The 12,718-nt window shown below is 36.7% G+C and overlaps 1 protein-coding gene across 1 annotated transcript in view; it reads right to left on the bottom strand.

The window, feature by feature from the left end:
* LOC103704389 (sister chromatid cohesion protein PDS5 homolog A) overlaps window positions 1-12,718 on the bottom strand; it is a 37,555-nt gene that overhangs the window by 2,697 nt on the left and 22,140 nt on the right. Inside the window, exons 15-28 of the mRNA XM_008787655.3 lie at window positions 12,074-12,223; window positions 11,871-11,939; window positions 9,483-9,619; window positions 7,574-7,691; window positions 3,527-3,661; window positions 3,223-3,428; window positions 2,951-3,098; window positions 2,731-2,859; window positions 2,537-2,617; window positions 1,924-2,436; window positions 1,774-1,841; window positions 1,627-1,678; window positions 179-265; window positions 74-102 (exon numbers count right to left, since the gene is read on the bottom strand). Of these exons, the coding sequence (XP_008785877.2) occupies window positions 74-102; window positions 179-265; window positions 1,627-1,678; window positions 1,774-1,841; window positions 1,924-2,436; window positions 2,537-2,617; window positions 2,731-2,859; window positions 2,951-3,098; window positions 3,223-3,428; window positions 3,527-3,661; window positions 7,574-7,691; window positions 9,483-9,619; window positions 11,871-11,939; window positions 12,074-12,223 (1,922 nt within the window). The remainder of the gene's footprint in view (window positions 1-73; window positions 103-178; window positions 266-1,626; window positions 1,679-1,773; window positions 1,842-1,923; window positions 2,437-2,536; window positions 2,618-2,730; window positions 2,860-2,950; window positions 3,099-3,222; window positions 3,429-3,526; window positions 3,662-7,573; window positions 7,692-9,482; window positions 9,620-11,870; window positions 11,940-12,073; window positions 12,224-12,718) is intronic.

The raw sequence follows: 12,718 nt of genomic DNA, 5'->3' as shown, positions 1-12,718 counted from the left end.
TAAAAAACACAACAACAAAAAAGAAATATATGAAACAATAGTCATACAGGAAAAAGGAGCTATATTTGCTCACCAATCTCTAGGCTGAAAGTTGCATGTATCCTGCATAACCCAATGGACTCATATTAGCCAACTGCTACAAATAGAAAAATCAACATGCAGACAATTCCAGGCAGACCTTCTCTAGCAAAGTTGCATCATCAATGGCTTCCCACCTCTCATCTTCCAAGTGCACGAGTTCCACATCCCCGTTATCATAGGTGATCTTGAAAGCATAAGACATTGTGTACACCAGATCAGCTCATACAGGATTACTTTATAAATGAGTTAAACATTTACTTAAAATTAACCGTACCTTAACATATCAATATTTTCTTAAGAAATAGAATAAATTGTAAATCAAGGAGAAAGTGTAATTCTTTGATGATGTGGCTATTCAGTAATTAAAATCTTAAAGACCACGGCAATTCCATCAGATTTATGCAAGCAATAACAATGTTACTTTAAGTTCCTTCCTCCAAATAATGGTGGACAAAACCCACAACTTTTGCTACATAAACATTGAAAATGCAAGTCTATAACAAGACATGACAAAATAAGTGAAATGAATTGAACTTCATTAAGACTGATATACAAGAGTAAAATCCAGAAATAAATAAAGTTGCATCAGTTGTCACAAGAGAAGCAGGCCTAGATCTAAGTGAAATTATCTTACAAGTCACGGCCATTTAGATTTCTACAGGCATACAGAGATGGCTAGACTGGACAATCTAATCCAACAAATTACATGTCCTTCATTTGAGAGAGGCCAAATCAATATCATTGGGGGGAACGAGAAGCCATGTAGTCAGCTGCAACACTGAAGCACAGTGAAATTTTGATCAATAAACTAATGGACATTTAAAGAGAAGTTGCATAGTCTATTGAGGTCTAAGTGACCAACTGGAAAAACCTAGTCTCCTCCTATCACTTACAATGCAAGGCCCAATAACAAAGCTCAACTATAAGAAGTAAATTATTACAGAATCAACATTTCAATTTTGGCAATAAAATGCTTCACACAGTTCATAACAGATCTGCCAAGAGACAGCCTACATAATACTGCCTTCCTAGCCCCTTTTCAGCAACTCATCAATGCAGGACTTCTTGCCATACACAAATGCAGGACTTCTTGCCCTGCTAATAAATGGTTGATGTCTTCTGTACTGTCAGATTATAACATTGCATATAATCTACAAAGATATCATATATAAAGATGTTTTAAGGCTTGAGGAGGATAAATTTTCATCTGAGCCCATTTTTACCAACACAAAATTCCAAGAAGAATGAAAGCAAATTAGTCTAAAGACTCTAAACTAAATTTGGAATATTTTGATGCCTCAAGTTAGCGCAAATATGGAGGTAAGCAGAATGAGATGCAAGCGTTTTCTCCTGGTAAATCAAATAGTTAGCAGGGAGAACATATAGAAAAACCAAAAAAAAAAAATTAGAAAACACTACCTGGCTGTCACTTTCACTACAATCCTAGAACTAGATCCCTATATTTGGTAGACTAAAGCATGATCACTAGTGAATACAGCAATGTACTGTGCAAATTAGAAAGTGCAAATTCAGTTCACTCATTACCTTGTGGTTACTGTTTTGAGAATCATATGAATCAATCATTCCAGAATTATAACTGCAGGAAGTGATGTTAGAGATGTTAGGAGGTTGATTAAATATGCATGAATTTAATGTGGAATTCATTTATTTTCAGTTATTTTATATTCTCACCACATATCAATTGGAGACCATACTCTGATCCGGTGTCCAACAAGCATTTCCCTTGAACCGCCAATTTCCTTTACAGCATCATAAAATCAGGACACGAACAACAAGATAAACTATTGAGCTCTGGACATATGCAAAGAGCAAATGTCATACCATTGAATCCATACAGCATTCTACATTTGTTTTTGAAGCTTCAGTTGGCTCGGTGGAAATTCTTATATTGGTATTATCTCTCTGGTTTGTCAGGAGAGGGTTGCAATCTCTAAGCTCATCTTCACCGGACAAAATTTGTGAATCTGGAAATGATGGTTTCGTGCTAACAGAATCACATGAAGACAATTGCTCATTTCCCCCGGCAGGATTAGCAAATTCAGGAGATAAACTTGTGCTCTCATAAATAGCAGAATTCTCATGAAGCAACTCTGTTGATATTAAAGAAGTAGCTGAGAGCAAATTCTTGTGTTTTGCTTTAGAGCAAACTTTCGGTGGGACTATATTCTTAAGTCCTTTTCCAGTAGCATAAACATTTCCAGTCTCCTCATTTAATTTACTTGGTAAAGAATCAAATTTCCTTTCCCGAGGTATATCATTTGAGAAGCACTTCTTAATATCCAAATGCCGAGCATCTTCCTGAGATCTACATTGCTTAAAATCAGAACTAGGAAGCTGTAATGTGGCAAAAAACACATCGGTCAGAAGCTTGGAATCTTTGGTTCATCAATTTAATAAGATATAAAAGAAACATGTAACAGTACTAAAATGCTACCTGAGTAATATAAGACTCAACAGTATCAAGGATCCTCCTCACAAAACCTTCATTGATAAATTCGTCAGTAGGAGAAGACACCTAAATGGCACATTACAAACAAAATGAAAAAGAAAAAAAAAAGAAAAAAGAGACTTAGAAATAATATAAACAGAAGTTTAAATATGCAGAAAAAAAATATGTTTACTGCTTACCTCTCTACAAGTTTTTCTGTAATATGATGATGGAAGCAAAACTTGACATGGTGTACCTGATGAAACCTTGCAACGTCGACCAAGTGCTTTTACTGTGACTAGACCAATTTTAGAAATGATATGCAATTTCTGTGACAGGGAACAAATTCAAGTTACTTATCAAAATAAAGGTAAACATAAAAGTTAAGCGAATTTCTGGAAGAAAGATGGGAGACGTTACTGAAGTAGTTTGAGCATCAACAGCATCCTCAGCATTCTGAATGGCACGAAAAATGGCCAGCAAATTTGATATGATTTCACAGGCATCATTCTTATTGCCGTTGGCAAAGTCTAAATTAACCAACATTCGCAAAATAACAATCAAAGGACTGCCAAGAAAAGAAGAAATAGATAAGAAATTTAACATCATCAGAGATCCAGCACTTAAAGTCTCCAACTTCGCATTTGGCAAACTATTCCTCCACAGAACAAAGATACAGAACAATATCTTACCTGCAAAACTCAGCATAAGCATCTTCATCATGACAATTTTCTGAAGGAAAGTCATGATCATGAGCAAGAATGTGGATTAAGAAAACCACAATATATTCTGGATAGCTTGTCATTGTTCCTCCAGCTGTATCCTTTTTTAAGATTTTCTGATGCTTCCGAAGTTTTCCACCATTGTTTTTTAGAAATTCAGTGAGGTATTTCAGGGACTACAAGGATTAACAGAAGATAAGCCATAAAGCTCTCACTGACAAAGTCAGCAAAACAATGAATAAAAATTGGATTTTATCTAAAAGAAGAAACCTACATCAGTTCGGATCTCTCCAACACAATCCGTTGAAGCCAATGCAAAAGCACAAGCATATCTATTTGGGATTGCATGTTCCTTTAAAAGATTATGTATTTTGAACAGGAATGACTTGCGAACTGCAGGTGAAGGATCCTGGAGACCATCAAAGACACAGAACCTTAAGAAAATAAATGATATGCAAAAGCATAGGAAGAGTGTTTCTGAGGAAGTGAAGTTCATTTAGAAGAAAAGAATAATTTCCCAGATAAGTCAGATGGCTAACAGGTTCTGCATTCTTATATTAAAAAAAAAAAAAACACAAACTTGATTAATCCTGTTTATCAAATGACCAAAACAACATAGCAATTAACTCATTTATGTTATGAAAGAACCCTTTCTTGCCAACAAACAAGTGAGCAAACATTAATGATGTTTGGCTTATTAGATGCACTAAACTACATTAGGAAAAGCGGAACTGTAAGGCAAGTCATTCAAAGTCTCTTGAAGGCAAGATATAAGCATGAGAAATAAAGGATAAACCTCATGAATTCTTCTGAAAGATTTAGTAATATAAGAAGAATCACATGAAAACAAGAGATTGTGAAAAAAAGATGGAGGAGAAAAAGGCCTAAGTTAACATGAATGGAGGTTGTGAAAAAATGAAAAAAAAATTGAAATAACAATAGAGATGGCCCTAAATAGGAATTCTGGGCAAATGAGGATCCATAAAGCAGAACCCAACAGATGCCATAACACTTGATGGTTATTATCATAATTATAGTACAACTTTTGCTAAGGATCGCGAATTCCAATGTCGAATGTGCACAGAATTTTAATGTTTGCTGGCATCAAAATATACAATCATGTTAAGCCTTGACATTTGTGCAAACGCAAAATATTGCTAGAATAAACATTTATCTCTTCAAATGATTGTGGAAGGAGTCAAATTATAGTGTGTATAATTTCCATAAAAGTTGTAAGCTAGTCGAAAAATAAAGCACTTAGCATGAATTTATCTACATGATACACAAGAACTTCATATACACCCATTCATGATGCAATGAAGAGTTGTGGATTGTCGATTACAAAAGCACATCTAGTTTTAGTTTAGTTTTCAACTTTCATATCCTTTTTTTCAATTTTGTTTAATTTAGCTTTTAGTTTCCAACATTCATATCTTTTTCCATTTTTGTTTAATTTAGCTTTAGTGGGTCTCTATGAGTGAATAGCTAAGATTAAATGTTCACCAAGCCATACTAGATGGTTAGGTTATGATGTGGCATGAAGCTACCTTAATATTGAAAGCCACATAAACCATTAATAAGTTGGTGAGAAAAGTGGTAGTGATTACTGCTTATGGAACAATTCGTGTTACAGTAATTGCTGCATTGTGGAGGGTACTTTAGCGAGTAAGAAAGTTTAATTAGCTTCTTTTCGTTAAATAGAGAATTTTGAAGGTTGATAAAAATAAAAGGTTGATAAAAATCTTCTACCAAAAGAAAAGGTTTATAAAAAGAAAAGGCTTTTTTCCACCTTGCTAGTAGCCCAGTGCCCTCCACTTTTCTCTTCTCCGCCCCTCTTTCTTTCCCTTCTACCATGTTTCTTTCGCATTCTATATTATATCCTGTTTTTCAGTGAAACTTGCTGAAATTTCCTTTAAATCTGATGTGCTGCTATTAATTGGCATTCAAATCTTAAAATTTCTCCTTTTCTAGGCCAAGTTTGCTATCTTTTGATGGATAATACATAACTGAGGCTTTATTTAAGATGTATTGCATGTTAAGTCAAATTATGTTCATGCTGGAAGTTGTGGAAAATGGTGTTAATCCATCTTTCCATTATGATTGTGTACTATTAAAACCTGCAAACTCATAATCTAGCAATTTCAGTATACAAATTCAGCTTTACCGCTCATTGAAAAATCAGGGCAGCACTCTGAATTTCACTGGAAACCTTAATAGTTTCCATCCAAAGGGCATCTGAATCCTCGGTTGTGCATATCTAACCCAAGGGCTTTATCAAGTCATGCGCTAAATTAGAATCCCTAGTTCGTGTGAGCCTTAAAAATCCTTTTAAAACATGAATTCTAAAACAATGGGCATAAAAAATTCCAACCTGACAATTGCTCCATATAAATGGTACTCTGCAAAAATATAATAAATCTACTTAGACAAAATAAAACGAGATGAAAATAACTGCTAAATTAGCATAATGCAACTACAATCCAATAACTAAATGCAAAACTATGTTTTAAAACTGAGACCATTGACCTAACTAAAATAAGGACTGGGGTCATATGTCAGGTATTCAACCATTGGATTGACCAGAATCAGTTACTAGTTAATTATATTAACAAATTAGTTTGAAATTTCAGATATAACTTAAAAAAGATAATAGTTGGAAATTCATTAACACTTTAGCACCTCATTATCAGGTGGCATCAAAACCAAGGAAATAGAGGGGAGGAATTACGAATTGTCAAAAAGCTCAAACCATTGAACTAGAGGAGGGGAGGGAGAAAGTATGCTTCCCACTGTTAGAGGTCAAGGGTGCGGCTTCATTGTTTTCAATCTGGGGAAGGGAAGAGAGAAAATTTGGGAGAATGGTTAAGGTGCACCATGACAAGGAGAGGGGGGGGGGACGGTTCTGGTGGTAATAACATCATCTTTATGGGCACGACTAGCCGCGATTGAGAGTTAAAGATGGGCACGACTAGCTGCGATTAAAAGTTAAGAGAGAGCGAGAGAGAGAGAGAGAGAGATGTCAACTGCTAATACAACATAAGAATGGCTGATAAAAAGAGAGACAGAGAAAAGATGGATGTACGCAATCCCATCATTCGCCACCTCCCAACAACCACTCACTGCTACCATCCATTGTTCGTTGCTAGAATCAAGGAGGAAGAGATTGTGGAGATGGATTAGGATCAAATTGAGGAAGCGATCCCTAATGCCTGCTCCATCGCTTAATTTGATGTACTTATCATATAGTCTAAACCCCGATGGTTCGAACTAATTGCCAGCTTAACCAGCAATTTTTATAACTTCAATAAAATAAGCTTCAAGCAAGAAAGGATACTTCACAACCTCAATACCATATATTGTACTGATATTTCACCGATTCAATACAGCACGGTCGGTACAGTATGCACCTCAAACCGAGGCAGCTTCCAACACTTTTTTTCTCACTTTTTATCATGATACCATCCAAAACTAGGTAGTATGGGTCGGTACGGTATGGTACGCAGACCTTGGTTTTTATGTATGTGTTCGAACCAGAGACTTCGTTGATAGTTTAATCGATCCTCCAGCAGGTCTGTTCTAGTTTTTGAAACCTTGATGCAGATATACTGCATATGAATAAAACTCCTAGTTCAAGAAGCCAGTAAAGTGGAAAGTTGCTTAGGGTTGGGTCATTATATAAATGAAGAAATCGAACTTGAACCAAGCTTCATAATCAGCATTCAAGCGTGGGTCATTTATCATTTGATTCAAGCGTAAACAAGCTCCTTATCAAGCCAAACCAAGCTCCTATTTGTTTTTTGCAAGCCTAAGGTGTTGAAGCTCAGCCCAAGTTTTAAAAGTATTTGAAAAACATTTTTTGAAAGAAGTGGGAAACTATTTTGACTGCACAAACCAGACATTGTTGCCTATCATTTCCTAAAGATATTTCGCATAGACGAGCAAAACATAGCACCAAAGTCTATATGGTTAGGTTGGCTCATTTCTTAGCCAACTCAAGCTCAAATAAGCCTATTACTGAGCTAGGACTAGATATTTATGAGTAAAAGGATTCGTTTGCAGCCTTGGGTACAAAATAATCTAAAATGTTGGACAATAAAAGGGCCTGAAAAAATAAGTTGAGTGTAGCTAGAATGAGAGGTTCAATTGGATTCGTGATAAAACTAGGAAAGATCGAGTAAGAAACAACATGTAACTATGATGCTAAATATTAAGCATAAAGTATGGCACGTACTAGAATTCTTGTCTAACATGAATGTTATAGTGATCCCTATTTATTAATCAGTAACAAAAAAACATAGTTTGTAAAATCATCCATCCATACCTTAGCCCTCAAAATTGTTGAATGAAAATTGTTTGGTGAAATGTGCAAATCCCATCTTGTTGCAAGCCGAAGAACAGATTTTGCAGCAGCCAATCTCAGTTGAGCCTCGTCATTTTCACTGTACCAAATAGAATATCGATCAGAAAAGTGAAGAAGCATAATCCATCTGAGAGTTTGTCTCCGAAAAGGTGAAATGGAGAGTGGTACAAATATAACTTTCAGTCATCTGGGAAGCTCTATAGAATCGATAATCATAAGATTAAGTTTAGATTATGATGCTGACAGGGTGTCCAACATAAAATTGATTAAGGCATGGTACCAGTTTATTATGCTGTCAGAATGAAATAAATCAATGTCAGTTCCCCTGGTATTATTCCACTGATACATGTACCATATAGAGAAAATTTGAGAACAAACAATACTACGATGACAAGGCAACTAAAGTAATGCCCCATTCAAAAGTTATGGCAAAACAAGATGCCTTGATTATAAATAAAAGAATATAAGTTAATAGTGAATACGCCGAATGTTCTTTTCTTTTCTCTGGTGTGTGTGTGTGTGTGCACGCACTAAGTGTTGGATCCACTCAACATCTAAGAATTTATTCTTACAGAGCTGTTCTCACGTGTCATACCAATGTCCATGTTTAAGCATCTAGTGTGGGTATTTTAGCCTAAATTGAAGGTTCCAAGAACATAAGCCACAGGGAATGTGAGTAAGTCTATACCAACAGCAGATATATAAGAATACAAAAATTGTACCAACAAGATTAAGAACATAAGTCAATCAAGACTTGCAGTGTGTAAACCAAGGACTGGCATGTAAACCCTTGCCGGTGCATGTTATACATCATCCATCATGCCAAGGCAAGGGCAACGCAAGGAACAGGTGATTGCGGAGGTAAAGAGCATGGTATATTGAATCGGCCCATACCTGTTAGTTTAGTTCATACCGGACCAGTCCGGTTCGGCCGTAGAAAACAGTTCCGGCCCCTATGGAGCTGAAATCGAGCGGTTGCCACTGCATACCGGTGCGAACCGGTCCTCGCGCGAGGCAGGGCGCCCGCGCGGTTCCCCGCACCCACGCAGGCACGCACGAGTTAGCGCGGGAGGATATTTAATGCCATAGAGTGGTAGTTAATGCCACTTTGTGGCATTTAACGTGGAACGTGTGCACGGACAAAATCTGTGCATGCTTTTACCTCTCTTCCGGTTCAGTACTAGTTTAAACCGACCCAAACCGAAACCGTACGGATCCGGTAAGCAACTGGTACGCCTACCAGAACCAGTACGAAGTACCCTGGTAAGGAGTAAATAGGTCGGAAACCATGTTAGCTTGTATAATATCATGAGGGTTCATATGAAATGCTCAAACTAGTATCCGCCTGGGATGAAGACCCCTCAAACACCTTTCCTCCTTTCTTTCCTTCACTTTTTTCATTTGTTTGAGGAGTGGTTTATCTACCGGTCTTTGTAGCATAAACTCAATTTTACATTAAGATTTTTAATTATCACTACAAATAATAACTAAATTAGGAAATTGTGTTTACTTAGGAAAAAGAAAATTTGTTTATGCATTGCATTCAAAACATTATAATATAAGCTGAAAACATGATACACACGTCATATTACCACTAATCACACGCATATCTTGATCTTTGACATAGGATACTATTTGTTGATCCAAATCATTTTTTCATTTTTTTCACTTAGCAGCATAGAAATTTAAAATTTTTTTGATTAAAAGTGAATACAAGAAAATGTGTATCTTTTTTATACCTATGCATGCAAAAAGAAATAGCAAAGTGCCCACAGCTAGTGCCACACAGCACATGAAACTTTAAAACTTGTGATAAGCATGATAAGTAATCTGACAACATATACATCGATCATACAGATTGTCAACATACTTTAAGATGATACCACTCATGATGCCATTTCTGAGAATTATGTCTGATAAGATATTTAAGAATCCCTTTATCTGATGCCGCACATGTGTTACTTGATGTGGCAATAAACTTCTGACCAATGCCTTCAGTCCATAAATCTGGAGTAAATCATACAAGGTCAAACCAAATGCTGTAACTATACGGTCAAGTCTAGAAAGATGCAAAATAGATCACTACTTAGAGAATTAAGGTACAACATGTCAAATATTTAGATATATATCAAACAAAAGAGCAGCTAATGAAGAACAGTAGGAAAGAATTACTAAATTCGTGGACTCAAGAAAAAATCATCTGGCACATGCAAAGGCTTTCCAGGTCAACAATAAAATTTGAAAACAACATGCTTTGCAGACATTGAGCTAATGAGTGACAAAAGAAATTTTTCTTAAAAAAAAAAGTTTCTGGTACACCCCAGTATTTTTTTATTATTAAAACAGATGGTTGGTTGCAACTCAAGAAAGATGTGACAGAGAACAAGCGATAAGATACCACTTCAGATTTAAATTAAAAAAATGGCATAAATTTTGGAATGTTTGAATCATGGATCAAAAATGCATTAAGAACACTAAGCTTATTAAAGGTTTTTAACTAAAAAGTAAATAAATATAGAAAAAAGAGAGAAAACACCATCATGCAACAAGAAACACAAGACAATGATGAATAAATAAGCAAATACAGAAAAATTCGGAAAGTTCGTAGGCAAAGTATAAATTGCTGCCGGATTTTTCACCTTTCAAGACATTATAAACCATGATTGGCAAATAATTAGACCTTGATGCACCATATATGACAAGAAATTTTATTGTTTGTTCCCATACAATTCTGAAAAACTTTTGGTTGACCAGACAGCAAAGCATCTTCTAATGGTGATGTCTCAACGGTAAGAAGTGAACCATCAACCAGATAGGCAATAGATTGACGGATCTCAAATTGTAAGTCCCATGGTTTTCAAAATAGCCTCAAATGGTCATTTTGAGCTCAAGCAGTCTAGATCAAAAATATGAAATTACTAAACGCTAAACATAAGAGAAAGGCACAGTCAAGGTCGGCAAGACCGTCTCAAACCGTCCGGTTCGGAGCATCCCGAGCCGTACTGGCCGCGGAACGAGACAGTTCCGGTGACAAAAACGAGACCAACGCCGAATGGGGAGAAGACGAAGGAAAAAGAGGAAAAGAGAGAGCGAGGGAGGGAGGAAGAGGGAGAGGAAGGAAGAGAGAGGAAGGTCGAGGCCGGCCGACGGAGGCTGGGGAGCCACCGCACGAAGGAGGAGCCGCAGAAGAGGGGCTCGCTCTGGTCCCCTCTTTCGTTCGAAACAAGGGTCGGAGAGGCCCCTTTTATTTTTGGAGATTTTAAGTAAAAATCGGCAAACCCATTGCCGACTTCACTTAATTTTTTCTAAATAAAAAAAAAGTGAAGTCGGCAATTGGTTTGCCGACTTTTACTTAAAAATCTCAAAAATCAAAGGGCCCCCTCTGGTCCCTGTTTCGAACGAAACAAAGGACCAGAGGAAGCCCTTCTTCCACGGCTTCCTAGAGGCTCTCCGGCCTCCTCCACGCAGCGGCTCTCCGGCCTCCGCTTCCTCTGCGCAGCAGCTCCCCGGCCCTCTGTCGGCCTTCCCTTTCTCTCTTTTTTCTTCTCTTGTTCTCCCCCTTCCCTGCCTCTTCTACTATGTCGGTACAAGCTCAGCACGATACGACATGGGCCTGTACCGACTCGTCCCGCTGGGCAAGCGATTCTGCCAACCCTGGGTACAATAATACAGAGATGAAAAATTACATATGAGAAGCACGTTGAACTTGTACGCACTCCAAAACACTACCAAAAGCAAGCACAATAATTCTTCAACGTATAGTAAATATGAAAGGGGAAGTTCTGTGCACCTCTTTGGCTCTTGGACTCCACTATGACAAGCATGCTCTGCTTTTCCTCTTCCAAATTTATCCTTAGGTCCTTTATTTTCTCAATCTTAAACAATTTAAATGTGGAGACTAATAGAAACACTAATTATTTTCTCTAGACTCTAGTCTGTCTCTCCAAATCATGGTTTGATGAGAATCTAACTAAATGTGTCTAATTGAATCATAAGATTAAAACCCACTATGTATCAAATCTCGAACATTAGCCTAATTTAAAGTACCATGTCCAAAGCATTGACAGAAAAACAATCATCCATGGACTCATTTGCCGATTTGTTCATATGATGGTAAATCATGGAATCGGAAGTGTCCATGAAATGCTCTTTCATTTCATGCATATGATAGAATTAGTCATCCATAAGTTATCCATGTGCATCGCACATGCCAAATGCTAGTAATGAATAAAGATGACATAACTTATCTAACACTCACCTTCAATTTGCACAATGAGCTGCAAACAGAATCACTGTTGTTGGATATCTGCATAGATGATGAAAACACCTACACAAGTAACAAATGGTAAAATCTCAAACATTTTTCAAGGATTCAGGTGGTTGAACAAGAATAATGATCCTACTGCCATTCTTAAATAAAATGTTGCCTAAGAATATCGTACAGATTGAGACACAGCTTACCTCCGAGGAGCAAAGAATATCATGAACAATGAAATACATAATTTGTTCTTCATATAACTCATAAGTTGATGAAGAATATTGTGAAATACAGCCCAAAGACTGCAACAGAGTCGAGATATTGCGACCATCATGCAGAGATTTCATGACTTTCTGCATGCAAATAGTAGAATTAAAATACACAGATTTGCATCCCAAGAAGAATTTTAAGTGTTGTTTGCATGTCAATATCAAAAGAAAGTTAATCTCACCAAGGAACAAGGTAAGAAATCAAAAAGTTTCTCAGGCATCAACAATGAAGTAAGAACATAGAGAAAGGCCAATGTCCTGCAACTGCAACAAAAAAAAAAAATCTACCTTACCTTGCATTAGTATCTCCAATTCTCCATCATCAGAGTTTCCACTATCCCAACAAAACTCTATGATGGAGATACTAATGCAACTATGCTAAATTCCACATAGCAAAAGATATTCTGCCATTTTAAATATCTTGACCAAGATAGTGCACAGCATTGACTGCATATTCGCTTCAACAAGCATATACAAGCAAGAACTACACAATCATGGTTCAATATTTTTTCAATAGTGGCCTTTTTTCAGTTAAATATACAAAACTAGGGAAATTCATGCTTTTGAAGTTCTGTAAGT

This window comes from Phoenix dactylifera, unplaced genomic scaffold, assembly GCF_009389715.1.
Source record: "Phoenix dactylifera cultivar Barhee BC4 unplaced genomic scaffold, palm_55x_up_171113_PBpolish2nd_filt_p 000723F, whole genome shotgun sequence".
Lineage (NCBI taxonomy): Eukaryota > Viridiplantae > Streptophyta > Magnoliopsida > Arecales > Arecaceae > Phoenix > Phoenix dactylifera.
The sequence above is the reverse complement of the archived record's forward strand: the minus strand, read 5'-3'. Positions and strand labels throughout refer to the sequence as shown.